The 16883-nt window shown below is 49.2% G+C and overlaps 1 protein-coding gene across 1 annotated transcript; it reads right to left on the bottom strand.

Moving 5' to 3' along the window:
• Positions 1 to 10370: 10370 nt before the first annotated feature.
• LOC142591518 (ubiquitin-conjugating enzyme E2 D2-like) lies at positions 10371 to 14743 on the bottom strand. The gene is made up of 3 exons (XM_075703841.1): positions 14508 to 14743; positions 11886 to 12129; positions 10371 to 10883 (listed from the first exon to the last, which is right to left on the bottom strand). Exons 1-3 carry the CDS (start codon positions 14741 to 14743, stop codon positions 10632 to 10634), a joined length of 732 nt encoding a protein of 243 aa, XP_075559956.1. The 3' UTR covers positions 10371 to 10631.
• Between the last annotated feature and the right edge of the window lie 2140 nt (positions 14744 to 16883).

A 16883-nucleotide genomic window follows, 5' to 3' on the forward strand; every position in this document is an offset into this window, starting at 1 on the left:
TCGTCACTGCCGGAAAGTTCGCTGTCTTCGCTATCTGACGGAATTGCGCGGCTATAAAAGCGTTTAGGATCCATTTCTAGTTCGAGAACGAAAAACAAACCCAGTGAGCACGTTGTTGCAAATACGCAACGTAGCAGCTTTCCGTGGCGAGAAACAAACTATTGCGACAAAATATTTTTGGAATCTACACGATTAGGAGGATGTGTTGCACAGCTTAAAATTTTTCTTCCGCTGTTTATTCCGTTCAGAAAGACATTTACAACTGGCAAAACTTACCTACATAGGTGCGTGCAGGCGCGAGCAGCGTCCACCATGTTTGTTTGGCAATAGTTGAGCAGAATGAGCATAGATGGCAGCAAAAGAAGGCGAGTTCTTCAAACTATTGTTGCAGAAATGCAACAGCGTGTACAAGAAGAACCAACTGAACTTAGCTTTTGTTTTTATGGCCGTTTATCGGTATGTCACATATATGCAACAAGGTGCAGTAAAGGGTTAATGTACCCAGCCTCGATGTACTCGGGCAGGACACTTGAACCAAAGGTGAGTATTAGTTGCTCGGTTTCAATTTCTTTGCCATCCCGCGTCTTCTTAATTCCCTTGGCATTGACAACATTCTGCTCACTGAGCTGGAGGAAATTCATTCAGCTGGAGGAAATCATCGTCAGAGACAACGCCGCGGGTGGTGTTCAGAGTGCGGTGTGGAGTTACTGTCAATGGAACATCCCCAAATGACACTAGATTGGGCAACTTTTCGTATTGTTTCTGATCATGCAGCTCTAACAGGAGATCGCCACTTGCCAGCCTTGATAACTTGTAGCATGGACCAAGGACATCAGTTAAGGACATCGAAACTAGAAAAGGGGAGATATTTCGTACTTGCTTATCAGATTTTTCTGAGTGGATGACATGGTATCGTGGAAAGTTCGGCCTTTGTAGTCCAAAGAACTGGAAAACATCTTCGGTGCGCCCTCTTTTCTGAAGGCGATCGGGAAGGTGAGGAAAGGAACGAGCCATAGACAAATTTAATTTTCGGCGCTGACGCCAGCCACCCACCGTGGAGCCCTACGAGGGGACGCTACTGGAGCTGTAAAACAGGTCCTGCAAACGCCAGCTGTACGTCATCACTATAACCAAATATGAAATAACCCAGGTTGGCTATTCACACAAGGTTAACCCTTGCTGCCTGGGAAAATTGGAAGTAAGCGGAAGCTAGGAGAAGACAGGAAAGGTGGAAAGTGAGAGAAAGACGAAGACTGGAGGGAGAGAGAGACAGGAAAGGCAACTACCGATTTCCCCCGGGTGGGTCAGTCCGAGGGTGCCGTCTACGTGAAGCCGAGGCCAAAGGGGTGTGACGCCTCCGCCGAGGGGCCTTAAAGGTCCTGACACTCAGCATCAGCTCAAACCCCACGATACGCTTTTCCCCGGACACGGCTAAGCCACGCATGGTTAAACGCGGGAAGGTCCAACCCTCGTGTGCTCGGATACGCGGTGTCGCAACACACCAAACGCCTGCTGACGCAGACGCCCCTGCGGGGAGTTGTTTTGTATAGCACATGCCTCCAAGCCCTTGTGTCTCAAGAGCTCTCACGAGGCAGTGGTGCTCTAGTGAATTTTAGCATCTTACATATCTTTATATTGTATAATAATTTCGCAATACACCCTTATGCTCATAGTACGTCATTTGTGATCGCCATAATCTTATTACAGGTACATTTTACGCACTTCACAGTGACTATTTTAGGCCCCTTTACAGCCACGTCACATCAACTTCATAGGATCCATCACTCCACTGCGAAATTAACACTTGCGTGGTGCTCTTTGGCCATATCTGGCCCTTGCGCCAATAAAAACTACACATTCATTCACATGCACACATTGTCATATGGTCAGTGACCGCAGTTCGTTTAACGGTCGGTTTCGGACCCTATTCTCTCATTGCAGTGGCCCGGTGTGCTACCAACTGGACCACAGACTACCCAGTAACCCAGGTAGGCGGGAAGACGATTAGCTCCAAAGAGAGCCCGGGAAAAGTCGCCAATTAGAGTAAGAATGCTAACGCATTAAGAAACCATTAAACGATGCTCTGTGGCAAGGCGGAATCCAACCCGCAAACTATATAGTCAAGCATGCGTGTCTGAATCTTTACCGACAAACGCACCACGCATGAACTTCCCGGCGGCGGCGCTAGATGGCGCAGCATGTCCAGTGGGAGGCGCGACAGAGGAAAGCTGCTGCATACATGCATCATGCATTACGCGTATTGCGGGCGCTAATACGAGATCGCTGCATTGCTTCAATGACAAGTGCATTAACGTTGACATTCGTCGTGAGATGGTTTCTGCCGGAATTTCTTTACTCATTGGGCCGCTCGATTTGTGGCCGATTCCCTGAGTTGGTTGTGCCAATTCTCTGAGCAAACAACCAGCCAATCAACCTGCATTCTCCGCTCCATGAATTTGCATGTCCAGAACCTTAACTTGAACTTCGTGCGTACACACGCTTATTGCTTACAGTAACTCCACACTAAAAGAAGCTTTCGTTTCTGAATTTCTCTAATTATTGTGGAATACCTTTTTATTAACATTCACTGACTAGAACTAGGCCTTTCAGCTTTCATTAAATAAACATTTCCTGTGGCTCATGTCCCAAGTTAGCGCTAGTCTTCGCACAACTGCTAAGCTTAAGCTCCCGTTTCGCCAAAAAACAACACATACGCACACGGAATCTACTGGATTATCAAAGAAGCCAACTTCATCTGGAACTCGAATATCGCCGATGAAGTCTAGGCAGTTATTGCGCCGACTTCTCTCCTATAAACAAATGTGGGCGGCTCTTGCGCACACGATTACCAACAACTCATGTCTTTCTATCCGACGCCCTCAGACATGGTATATTTATTATAGGCAAGCGAAAGAAAAATGCAGCAGATCCAACAAGGCGCAATCTGTGTACAGCGAGGCTTTGTGCGAGTACACGCAAACACACGCATGCACACACACGCATGCACACACACATACGCGCACACGCGCGCGCCCACATGCCCGCCTACACGCACACACACGCCCGCCTACATACGCACACACACGCGCGCCCACACGCCCGCCTACACACGCACACACGCGCGCGCGCGCCCACACGCCCGCCTGCACACGCACACACACGCGCGCGCGCCCACACCCCCGCCTGCACACGCACACACGCGCGCGCGCGCCCACACGCCCGCCTGCACACGCACACGCGCGCGCGCGCCCACACGCCCGCCTACACGCACACACACACGCGCGCGCCCACACGCCCGCCTACACACACACACACACATACACGCACACACACACACACACATACACACACACGCGCGCGCGCGCCCCCCGCAGGGGCGTCTGCGTAAGCAGGCGTTTGGTGTGTTGCGACACCACGTACCCGAGCACACGAGGGTTGGACCCTCCCGCGTGTAGCCGTGCGCGGCTTAGCCGTGTCCGGGGAAAGGGGGATCCTGGGGGTTGAGCCGATGCCGGGTGTTTGGACCTTTAAGGCCCCCCGGTGGAGGCAGCACACCTCTTTGGCCTCTGCTTCACGTAGTCGGCACCCCCGGACTGACCCACCCGGGGGAAATCGGTAGTTGCCTTTTCCTGTCTCTCTCTCCATCCAGCCTTCGTCTTTCTCTTACTTTTTCATCTTTCCTGTCTTCCCTAGCCATGGTGGGTGGCTGGCGTTATTGCCGAAAATTAAGCTCTCCTATGGCAAATTCCTTCCCACCCCTCCTTGATCGCCCTCAGAAAAGAGGGCGCACCGAAGATGTACTCAAGTTCTTTGTTCGTGAAAGACCCAACTTCCCACGATTTCATGTGATTCACTCGGAAAAGTCAGACACACAAGTACGCACAATCTCCCCATTTCTAGTTTCAAAGTCTTTAACTGAGGCTCTTGGTCAAGGTTACAAGGCAACAAGGATGGCAAGTGGAGATCTCCTCTTGGAGCTCCAGAATCTGAAACAATTTGAAAAGCTACCCAGTCTCGTGTCATTTGGGGACGTTCAAGGGACAGTGACTCCGCACCGCACTATGAACACTACCGGCGGCGTTGTCTCAGACGATGATTTGCTTCAGCTGACAGACGCAGAGCTCTTGGAGGGCTTTAGTGAGCAAAATGTTGTCAATGTGAAAAGAATAAAGATGAGGCGCGACGGTAAAGAGATTGCGACCAAACACATAATACTCACCTTCAATTCAAGTGTCCTGCCCGAGTCAATCGAGGCCGGGTACATCAAGCTCCGTGTTAGGCCGTACGTGCCAAACCCACTCCGTTGTTTCAAATGCCAGCGCTTCGGCCACAACTCGCAGAGCTGCCGCGGCCGCCAAACTTGTGCTAAATGCAGTGCCAAAGAACACACCACTGAAACTTGTGAGAACGCTCTCCGCTGTGTAAACTGTGATGGGGAGCACGCCGCGTACTCGCGGTCGTGCCCATCCTGGAAGAAAGAAAAGGAAATTGTTACAATTAAAGTCACGGAAAATATCCCCTTCAAAGAGGCACGCAAGCGGGTTTCATACCTGCCCAAGAAAAGCTTTGCCGATGTGACGCGTCAGGGGGCAACGTCACAACGGCCTCCGGCGGCTGTCCGGCCCACAGTCAGTGAGTCGGCAGCTACGCCATCTGCCCCCGCGGCGGTTGCAGCTAGCGCTGCTCCGCCAACCCGGCAGACGGGGCCTTCGTACCCGAAGGTGGGCGCAGCCGAGGCTGCCCCAACCTCAGAGGCCCCTTCCAGCGCTGGCAACTGCCGGCGCAGCCAAATCCCCCAGGGAGCCCCATCGACCTCCGGGCTGGTGGGCGCAGGGGTCTTGCCCTCCAAGGCGGGACCCTCGCTGGTAACTTCCCGCTCGCAAGAGCACGTGTCCGGCGCCTCACAAGAGGCGATGGACACTACACCCATCCTCAAGGCGCACCAAGCGCCTAAGGAGCGGCGAGGCTCCCTCGAGCACTCCAGAAAGAACAAAACCCCTATTACAGGGCCTCGAAAGGGCTCTGTAATTTAATCACTGAAATCTGCGTAATTAATACTTCCGTTTCCGTATACACAGCACCCATTTGCTCCCAATATGGATACACAAATAATTCAATGGAACATCAGAGGTCTTCTTAGGAACCTTGATGATGTGCAAGAGCTTATCCAAAAACACAATCCAACAGTGCTGTGTCTACAAGAAACACACCTAAAACCACAACATACAAACTTTCTCCGACCGTATGTCAAGTTTCGCAAAGATCGCGATGATGCAGTCGTATCATCAGGCGGTGTTGCTATTTTGGTCCATAAAAGTATCTCCTGTCAGGGTTTACAGCTACAAACGCCCCTTGAAGCAGTGGCTGTTCGAGCTGTTCTTTTAAATAAACTCGTCACCATTTGCTCGCTTTATGTACCCCCACACTTCAAATTAAACAAGCATGAATTTCAGTCATTTATAGACGAATTGCCAGAACCCTATGTTGTTCTTGGCGATTTCAATGCGCACAGCTCCCTGTGGGGCGACTCTCGTACAGACGCGAGAGGTCGTCGTGTTGAACAGTTCCTCTTTTCTTCCGGTGCGTGCTTGCTGAATAAAAAGGAACCCACATATTACTCTCTATCAAACAGAACATTTTCTTCAATAGATCTTAGTATAGTTTCTCCGTCTATACTGCTCGAACTTGAATGGGAAGTTACGAAGAATCCTTAAGGGAGCGACCACTTTCCCACACTGATAAAAACATCTAAAGAAAACGAATATCCTCCGCAAGCTCCTAAATGGAAGATAGACACAGCCGACTGGGAGAAATTTCGAACTCTCACTAACATCTCATGGGCCGACATGTCTTCTCTAGAAATTGATGCTGCTGTAGAGTATCTTACATCATTCATAATAGATGCCGCATCAAAATGCATATCCGAAGCGAGTGGTCTGGCATGCAAACGACGTGTACCGTGGTGGAACAGCGAATGTAGGATCGCCCGTAAGAATCAGAACAAGGCGTGGGGGTTGCTACGCGCTTCTCCCACTGCAGAGAATCTTATGAACTTTAAAAAAATAAAGTCCCAAGGCAGGCGAACCCGCCGACAGGCCAGAAGAGAAAGCTAGCACAAGTTTTTATCGAGTATTAACTCGTTTAGGGATGAGGCCAAAGCCTGGAACAGAGTTAATAGGATTAGAGGGCGGCAAACACATTCACTCCCCCTGGTAAACACACAGGGCGATACCCTACAAGACCAGGCAGACTCACTTGGGGAGCATTTTGAGAACGTGTCAAGTTCAACAAATTATTCACAATCCTTTCTCAAACACAAACAAATCCTAATCAAACAAGCCTCTAATCAGAAAGTGTCGTCAGAACGAACCATACAACCGTCCTTTTAGTATTGCAGAGTTGAGAGCTGCCTTGAACGCATGCAAGAGCTCTGCGCCAGGATCGGACAGAATAATGTATGAAATGATTAAAAACGTACACAGTGACACGCAAGTTACAATACTTGCACTTTTTAACACTATTTGGGCTGTGGGGTACCTTCCAACCGCATGGAAACAAGCCATTGTTGTCCTTGTTTTGAAACAAGGCAAAGACCCTTCCTCAGTGGCAAGTTACCGCCCGATAGCCCTCACAAGCTGCCTTTGTAAGGTATTTGAAAAGATGATTAATCGACGACTAATTCACTTCCTTGAACTGAAGAAAGAGCTAGATCCCTGTCAGTGTGGCTTTAGAGAAGGGCGGTCCACAACCGATCATCTTGTACGTATTGAAGGATATATTCGCGACGCTTTCGTCCACAAACAGTTTTTCCTATCGGTATTTCTGGATATGGAGAAGGCGTACGACACAACGTGGCGGTACGGAATCTTGCGAGACTTGTCGAGAATGGGCATCCATGGCAATATGCTAAAACTGATAGAAAGTTACCTGTCCAACCGTACCTTCCGCGTGAAAGTCGGGAATGTACTATCACGTCCATTTATACAGGAGACTGGTGTACCCCAGGGAGGTGTGCTCAGCTGCACGCTCTTTATAGTTAAAATGAACACACTCCGCGCTTCATTACCACCAGCTATATTTTATTCCGTGTACGTAGATGACATACAAATAGGTTTTAAATCATGTAACCTTGCAGTGTGCGAAAGACAAGTACAGCAGAGTTTGAACAAGATATCTAAGTGGGCAGACGAAAATGGATTTAAAGTCAACCCCCACAAAAGTTCATGTGTTCTCTTTACAAGAAAGAGAGGCCTGGTTCCAGACCCGTGCATGGAACTGGGTGGACAACAAATACCTGTGAACAAAGAACAGAAATTTCTAGGTGTAATACATGACTCTAAGCTTACTTTCATCTCGCACATAAAATATCTCAAAACTAAATGTCTAAAGACTATGAACTTACTAAAGACGCTATCACACACAACTTGGGGTAGCGACAGGAAATGTATAATGAATATTTATAAGAGCCTTATTCAATCTCGGTTAGACTATGGCGCCATAGTGTACAGCTCTGCCGCCCCGAGTGCACTAAAGATGCTGGATCCCATCCACCACCTGGGTATCCGTCTGGCCACAGGCGCATTCAGAACTAGCCCCATTCAAAGCTTGTATGTAGAATCGGATCAGTGGCCACTCAATCTGCAAAGATCTTACATCAGCTTCACATACTTCCTTAAAGTGCACTCCAATAATCAACATCCATGTTTCAACACTATTAACGATATGACCTCCACTACACTTTTCCATAATCGCCCCTCTATAAGAAAGCCTTTCTCGCTTCGAGTGAGGGAGCTTAGTGATGAGATACATGTCCCACTACTCGAGCCTCGCCTAATGCATCCAACCCAATTGTTACCGCCTTGGGAGTGGCAGGTCATAGAATGCGACATATCCTTTTTAGAGGTAACAAAACACGCACCAGAGATCGAAATACGAATTCATTTCCTAGAACTCCAGCACAAGCACTCCTGCGCCGAGTTCTACACAGACGCTTCGAAGTCTAATGCCGGGGTGTCGTATGCTGCCGTCGGCCCATCCTTCTCAGAATCCGATGTACTACATCCGGAAACAAGTATATTTACGGCCGAGGCCTACGCATTACTGACTGCTGTGAAGCATATAAGAAAATCAAAACTCCAAAAGTCAGCGATATATACAGACTCCCTAAGCGTCGTGAAGGCCTTGATGTCACCCTATAGACACAAAAATCCAGTATTTAATGAACTATATTCCGTCTTGTGCAAAGCGTACATATCTAACCAGCATATCATTATATGCTGGGTGCCTGGCCATAGGAACATCGAGGGCAACGTTCTGGCGGACGAGATGGCCACGTCTATAGCATCGCAAGCCGTCAACCCTACCGCCGAGGTGCCTGTCACAGATCTGAGGCCTTTCTTGCGAAGGCGGCTGCGGGCCCACTGGCAACGCATGTGGGACGCGGAAAAAGATAATAAGCTCCACCTAATAAAGCCACAGTTAGGACTCTGGCCCTCTACAACAAAATCGCGCCGAACAGATGTCCTATTCTGTCGTTTAAGAATAGGACACACATATGGCACCCATAACTTTCTACTGACCGGAAGTGAGCCTCCAAACTGTGGTAGATGCGGGGAGAGGCTGACCGTACTCCACGTCCTCCTGGAGTGTCGCGAAGCCGAATCTGAGAGAAGGAGACATTTTTCCTTAGCATACCGCCAACACATTCCTCTTCATCCTCTAATGTTTCTCGGTCCAGAACCGCTTTTTAGTACAAACAGTGCCCTAGGTTTCCTCAGAGATGTCGTCTTACATGTTATTAGTCCCATGAATTCGTAGCGCCTCCTCTCTCGAGAGGATGCCACTACGATAATTGTTTTGCGTAGCACATGCCTCCAGGCCCTTGTGCTTCAAGGGCTCTAAGGAGGCAGTAGTGCTCTGGCATTTCTTATAATCGTGATATATTTTACCTATCGCATCATTCTTTTTATATGCATCTAAATTTTCATAGTACAAGTCATACGTCATCGCCATAATTTTATCATACAGATTTTACGCACTTTAGAGCGTATATTTTAAGGCCTCTTTACAGCCACCTCACACCAACTTCATAGCAATCATAATTACACCGCAAACTCATTACCACAGATATGGCGCTCTTTGGCCACACCTGGCCCTTGCGCCATAAAACTCCACACATCACATCACATCATCACGCGCGCGCGCGCGCCCACCCGCCTACACACACACACACGCACACACACACACACACATACGCACACGCGCGCGCCCACACGCAAGCCTACACACGCACACGAACACACACACACACGCGCGCGCGCGCCCACGCGCCCTCCTACGCACGCACGCACGCACGCGCCCGCCCACGCGCCCGCCTACGCACGCGCACACACGCCCGCCGACACACCAGCACACACGCCCACCTACGCACGCACGAGCACACGCGCCCGCCTACACACGAGCACGCACGCCCGCCTACACACGTGCATGCACGCCCGCCTACACACGTGCACGCACGCCCGTCTACACACGCGCACGCACGCCCAGCTGCGCACGCGCGCCCGCCTACGCACGCGCACACGCGCACGCACACACACGCGCACACGCGCACGCACACACACACGCACACGCGCACGAACACACACGCGCCCGCCTGCACACGCGCACGCACACACACACGCGCACGCACACACACACGCGCCCGCCTACACGCCCACCTACACGTAAATTACACCGAGCCTTTTAAGTAGAATTGCTACTAACGAGAACGGGCGCCTTTAACGCATCATGGTTTCCGAGGCAGCACGAACAATAGTGCGAAGCGCAATTCGGATCCATTCTATGCGCAGGATACACTTTCCTTCTTATTACCGTACAGCCACGGATGCGCGAAGGTGAGCTTTCCGGTTTTTACTTTCCACCTCACGGCCGACGCCCTGGATGCACGGAGGCGAGCGCCATCTGGTGCTGCTGCAAGAAACCCAGCGGCGCGCATCGTGCTCCGCTGTGAATGGTTGGCCTATTCGGCGGAGTATCAGCCAGGCTGCAGGCACGGGCGCGAAACACGGGGATGTTCGCAAAGAAAAGCTTCGCTTTTAAAAAAAAGCATGTACACAACTCGCGGTTGCATTTTAATATTTCCTCTTTATTTTCCTGTAAACATGGGCAGAAGCACCTTCAGCGTCCACTTGTCTCCAAATTAATCTCAAGGTACTTGATTTCGGGTCAAGGCCGAGGTTTCCAGTCGTCGCAGAAAGCAAGTTTTCAGCATGTAATCAATGTGAAGGCTAACTGACATCCTGTTGACTAGAGGAGTGGAATGCAGGGAGTCAAGGAGGGAGGGGGAGGGGGAGGGGGCGTGTGTGGAAGCGATCAAACGTTCGGCGAAATGAACAGCCAGATTTTCCGAGCAATTCAGGCACGCATTCTCATGTTGATTGGATCAACCGTGGAGTTCCGCATGGGCAAATTCAAGTTGTACTTCTCAGTTGTTTTGGCCGTACGCCTAGGCCGCGAAGAAATTCAGCGTTTTTTTTTTCTTGCGTATTTTTCTTCTTCCTCGAGACATGCGTGATGCAGGGTGCGCGAACGGGTGTGCTCGAGTCACCCCTTCGGCAACGTGGGTCGTCGGTTTACTCCTTCGCGAACGCTTTCGTCCACAGCTTGGCGTTTGCGATATACTCTTCACGGTTCTTCCGGTACTCGGCGGCCACGTTGTACTCGAGCGGGTCATCGGGGTTCGGGTTGCACATGAGAAAGCGAATGGAGGCCAGCACCTTGCCGATGGTCAGCGCAGGGGACCACCTGCACTTGAGCAGGTCAAGGCAGACCACGCCGTCAGTGCTGCTGATGTTGGGGTGGTAGATCGCAGTGAGGAAATTCACCTGCGTGTTTGTTAGAGACAGTGCACAGCTACATTGGTTACCAACGTCGAGCAGCACGAGCGATCGGTGAAGAATACGCTGATGACTACATTGTACAAGTTGTTCGAGACACCTGTAACTCTGGGATCTTAAGACGTTCGTCTTCCCTGTACAACCACTGCGTCTGTTATTATAGCTTCCGCTCACATGCTTAGGGGCGGATCGACGGACGTACCACACCTCAAGGCGCGAGTTGCAAGCACATGCGAGGAAGCTGCTTCTTGATTGGGTTGAGTCTAATCGCGCACTCGTCAGTGAATTACGCGGCGATATCCTTAGCCCGTTCTCCTACTCGGCTTCAGAGCACAGTGCTGGATAGGTGAACGTGATCGCTCTTTCTGTAGAGCAACGGTCAGTCCCGCACCTTCGATTCCTTGGTGTACCCACTTCCAGGAACGCTCACACTTCCACTTCCAGCCACGCTGCACACGCCGTGGGTGGCCAGCCACAGCGTGTGCAGCATGGCTGGCCACAGCGTGTGCAGCGAAAGAAAGCGCTTCGTACCGTCGCAGAACAAGGCCCACAACAAGCAAGCGATTCGAAAGCGCGCGGGTTATGCAGCAGCTTTCCGGTACTGTCGGGAGCTGCGAGCCTGCGCGCGTGTGATCTGGTAACTCTAGCGCTTCGGAAACGGCGTCGTTGCATTTGCTACATTTGACGGTGTTTTCCCCGTCAAATTTGGCAGACAGTCTGGCAACATTGACCCGGAAAGCTGGCAACAGGTTTAAACCACACCAGTCAGAACTCTGCCGAACGAAGATGCATGGTTTGACGAATGATTTCGATTTGACTCGACTTATTGACTTGGTACACGGGATAATATATATATATATATATATAGTTACTGAGGATGGCATCTATCCATAAGTCCCTTTTGACAATGATTAGAGGCAAGGAGCCCAAACATTGCCAAGGGTATGGCGAAAAATATAGGGGTACGCTTTCAAGCGTCCTGACGCGTACCACAGGAGCCTCGAACGGGTAGTCCCTGGACAGCTGGATGCGCAACTTGAACAGCCCTCCCTCGTACGGGCTGCCCTGTGGTCCCGCGATGGTTGCCTGCCAGCGGTACGGGTTTGCGGGGTCGACCAGGCCCGCGGTGCACTGAGTGGGCGGGTCGGCCAGAATCTCGTCGAGTTCGCTCGCGATGCGCTTGACGCCGGCCCTCTTTTTCTCCGAGGAGGCGCAGGCAGCTTCCTCGCCCATGCTGGTGAGAGGGAAGAAAAACGTGCGTCAATTTACGATGATCGAGCACAAAAACCAGCGCAATGACAAAGGATAAAACAGGGCATGACCAGAGCACCGAATTTAGGAAGATTTCCGGAAGTTCGCCTTGGTAATCGCCATAGGTAACGCGGAGGAAAGAAATAAAATATAAGGGAGCATTGCGTCACGCATTACGCAAGCAATTACTGTGACGTTTCCGTAAGCATTTCCAAGGTCACCTACCTCTAATCGTTTTAATATGCACCCCACTGTGGGGCAAAAGAATCGCAAGTAAGTGATATAATTATTGCATCTTTGCTATGTGTAAGGAATTGCGAATGCAACAATTGAAACCGGTTGTTTAAAGCGAAGTTGTATACAGTGCTTATAATAGTCGTTAATCAGCTAAAGCTCCTCCACGCTCACTACCCACTAACACAGTAAAGAGTAAATAAACACTTTATTTATTTATTTATTTATTTATTTATTTATTTATTTATTTATTTATTTATTTATTTATTTCGGATTTATACATATAGTACTGCATGTCACGCGTAATGCTAAGGTTTTTGATTTCACCCGCAAAGGCGACAAACTATCGTTTCGTCCACTTTACGCTTTCTTCAATAGTTTCAACCTTTCACTTTCAGCCACAGATAATAACCCTATGTTTTCCTTGACTTCACTGCCTGTTAGGTTTATGTGGTCGTGATTAAGGAAAATTGAACCACTCTGTCTCCCTGCTCTCGCTCATATACAGGGAGCCCCACGTAACTTTAGCCAAACTTTAAAGATACGCAAATACCACGTAGCTGAACAGAACCAAGCTAATGTTTGCTGTCGCTTGGAGACACTCTATTTGTCGCATTCCGCCTAACTACATAATTAGTCTTAATTAATTTATAAACTTCTCAGATATCATAGCATTTAAAGTGTCAATGAGAAAATTGTAAAGCAATATGAAAAACTCCCGATGCAGTTTTCTTTTGATTATGTTCTACATGAAAGTGTACTGCCCAGCGTGAAAGAAGCCCGTGAATACACACATATTTGCCGCGCGACTGCCTGCTTCAGGAACTTCGCGCATATTCGCGGGCTTCTTTCACACTGGGAAAATAATTTTATGTAGAACCTATTCAACAAAAGAAAACTGCGTTAAGACTTTTTCATATTGCTCTACAATTTTCTCATTGAAACGTTTTGTCTAATTATAATACTTACGTTGATTAATTAAGACTACTTATGTAGTTAGGCAGAATGCAAAAAATCTTAGTATCTACGAGCGATGGAAAACATTACCTTGGTTCTGCCCAGCTAAGTGGCATTTAGATACGCTAGATTAGCCCCGATCGCGATCAGAAGTGTACGTGTGACACCGGTGTTCCGTTCTTGAACAGGGTGGTGAGAGTATGAACCTAAATTTTGGCACGTTCGATGCTGGCTTCGCACCGGCTCCGTAGCGGTGGCTTGCACGGTGCGGCGTGCGGAGACGAGGTTGTGGAGGGCTGCGAAAGCGTTCCACGGGAACCCCACCACCCCCGGCGCAGCAGCTTCTCGATCATTAGTTTAGCTTGCATTTCGTCGGGCTCATGATTCGACAGTGTCGGGAATGATTTTTCGAAAGATTTATCTTTCACCGTAGAACGATCGGTACCAATATACTTTTATGACTGAACCCTAACTGGAAACTGATAAAACACTGAACCACTTTAAACTGATAAACTATACATACGTATATATTTGAGGTAGTGGGCTGATCATTAGAAAACAAACCGCAGGCGGTATTGTCCTTTCCTTTAATTCGCGCTGAAACGGGGCTTGTCAGTGTGACGTCACTAATTTAAAAATATTTTTGTCGTATTTTGGCCTTCGTAACCCAGTAAAGGTACTCAAAACGTGCTAAGTGCAGTCTTTGGCTCCTTTAGAACGAAATTTTCTCCAGCCTTGACGATAAGTTAGCTAGGTCCGAGCATAAATCTATGAATTTACGGCGAGCCGGCGCGGCAAGTTCCAGGCGGCATCTGCCCTTCGCCTTCCGGTTTCTCATCTTTTCTGGCTTATTCAGCCTCTTCTGGCGCTAAGAGTAACTTTTCGTATTTTAGCATGACAACTTGTTAAAGTAGATCAAAACATTCTCCTCTAAAGGGTACCTTCAACATGAATTTCTCGTCCACTACTCTTCTGCCTTGCTCCCGTTGTCGGGCATAAAAAATTTTTTACCAGTAATACGCCCGATTTTATAGACTCCTCAGTGCAGACTGAGCACACTTCAAAGACTACTCTTCAGCGCCGGCCACATGAAATCCAAAAGGCAAGCAGCTAAAGATTGTTGACATTGCTGACCATGATATCTGCTATCCCGCAGTAAATTGACCACACCACCTGCTGTACTCGTGAATTTCCAAGCGGCGCGCCATGTTCCGCTGCTGACCAGCGATGATGACCAGCGATGATGCCGAACGGAGGCCGGTCACGTGACGTTCTAGTAGACGGCGACGGCCCGAGCACGGTCGGTCAGCAGGACCCGTCGCCACCGCCCGCTGCGCCCGTGCCGTGCTTGCGCCGACAACGATGATGAGTATGATGATGATGATGACGATCACGTACAGTGGCATATGCCCACAATGAGGCATCGCCCACACGCGGATGGCATAAGGATAAGACAAGAGGCAGGAAAGAGACAGTAATAAGTATAATGCAAGAATTTACATGAATATTTGGCTGCACACTCATACAGGGGATCGACCAAGCACGCAGCACATTGTGACAAAAAAATGATGATTTTAAAAAGTGGCAGTGCTAGGAATATTAATTAGGCTTATAACACCCAAAAAATGGAGTAGTAATAAAATAAGATGGGTCCGGCTTTACTGACCAAAAATAATAAAAACGAGGTTTATTGCAATCAGTAACCAGAGTTCTGCCATTCTTTTTCCGCCCTTTCACATGTCCCCAGCAGCGTAGCAGGTGGTGGGGGGGGGGGGGGGGAGGCTTATGGGGCTTCAGTCCCTCCCCACCCGGTCATGCACCGCCGACCAACCCTCGGCGCTGGAAATCATTCTGGATTTTGTCTAGAATGGGTCTTTTTCGCGCTCGAAAAGACATCTCACCGCGAACATTGTGAATTCGGGCTGGATTTCGCGGCAGCGCCCATGCACCAGGAGTCGCATAACACGAGGAGCTCCATCCGAACACAAAGTTTCAAGGGCGTTTTGATGGCCAGCGGGCTCGCCGCGGCGTCTCGCGGTGGCCGCTGAATCTACGGGGCGTGGGGATTTCAGGTCCGAAACTTTATGGGCATAAAGTTCTCATGAACTTTTGATGCGCAAGGTGCATTGACATTTGCACAGTCGTGCTTTAGATTTTCAATTCCAGAACATTGTGGGTTTAATGTTGCCATTAACATTTGACACCAAAGGTGCATTAACTTTTCTAAAGTCGTACATCGGACCACACAACGAGACAAGCCAAATCAACACACTATAAGACAAATTGAGAAAGCACTCGGCGAGGTCCGATGAGAGGAAGCTTTGTGATGGTTCATTTCTACCGCCATGACACAGAAAAGAATATCAACATTTTTTTTTCACCTGCGCCAAAGCATGCATGTTAAGACACTAAAGCCAGCAAAGGTAACTGCGGTCGTATTTATTTTTCTAATTTGTCTTTTCTTCGCGAGGACCACATTGAGCCCCTTCAATTTTCTTGTTCTCGCTACCCGCGGACTGCCAGAGCCATCCAGAGCGCATGCGTTTTCCTCGTGTTGCCCCGTACGGCGCACTTCGGTGAGCGTTCGTTTTTCTCTTACCGAATGGATTTTCGCCTGGCAGAGTTTTGGACGCTTTCTGGCTAGGATACGAAAAAAAGAAACAATGGTCGCTCGCCGCCATCGCTGGGCGGAGTCGACGGATTGCAACGCGTTCGCTTGAGCGCAACCTCTCCGGAAAGTCTTATCTCGCCAGTGTAGGATACCTGGCAGTATGAGTCTGGTTCTCTGTGGACCAAGCGTCTCACGTTTTCTTCGACATTCCTTCGGTAGCCACATTAGGTGCCCAAAGAAGGCATTCGATTGTGGCCAACAGGATTTCCTTCTCGTTTTTTTTTTTTATTTAGGTACCCCGGCCTTACAAAAAAACATTGTTGCGCCGCAGGTAATTGTCGCATGGTGAAAGTTCAATTTTGTTACTTCTTCTTTTGCGAAAAGTAATGGGCAGCGGGACGCTTCATTTGCCGGATACTGTTATTATATTATTGCGATATCAATTATATGGATACTACAGGCGCATTCCTGTCATCGCCCTCCTTTTTCGTATAAATTCAAAGGGATATATATAACATCGTCAGCGCGCGCCGCACGCTGTATGTGCAAGTGAAAGCGTAGGGGGGAGGGGGGGGCATGGGGTGAACCGACAATGGTGGCTCAGTCTTGTGTGCGCAAGGGAGGAAAGCGCACACAAGTGCTGCCTTCCGTCGCGATACTTCAGGGGGAGCGGAGAGAGGAGGTGGGGGGCCTTAGGATTCTCTGATCTGTGAATCTCTGTGTGTGATTGTGCAACACATTTAGTTGCCTTGTTTGACGCTTTATATACAGTGATTTTTTCTTGCATACGTAGATTTATTGGAGACTCATGCGTATATTTAAATATCTTGTTGCAAGGTTTTGTGTGTACGTGCAGTGAACTTTGTTCCCAGTGACACTTCTTTACTCTTTCTCAAGCTGTATCTTCGCATTTGTATATTCTATTGTATCTTCGC

The sequence above is a fragment of the Dermacentor variabilis genome, chromosome 8 (assembly GCF_050947875.1).
Source record: "Dermacentor variabilis isolate Ectoservices chromosome 8, ASM5094787v1, whole genome shotgun sequence".
NCBI lineage: Eukaryota > Metazoa > Arthropoda > Arachnida > Ixodida > Ixodidae > Dermacentor > Dermacentor variabilis.

Bases quoted from the DNA above. Each gene is read 5' to 3' on its own strand.
- LOC142591518 (XM_075703841.1), bottom strand. From the start codon at position 14,743: ATGCCACTGTACGTGATCGTCATCATCATCATCATACTCATCATCGTT. The intron at 12,130-14,507 runs GTGTGGTCAATT...CCCTCTCACCAG, and splicing joins ATTCACGAGTACAGCAGGTG to CATGGGCGAGGAAGCTGCCT. The intron at 10,884-11,885 runs GTACGCGTCAGG...ACAAACACGCAG, and splicing joins ACCCGTTCGAGGCTCCTGTG to GTGAATTTCCTCACTGCGAT.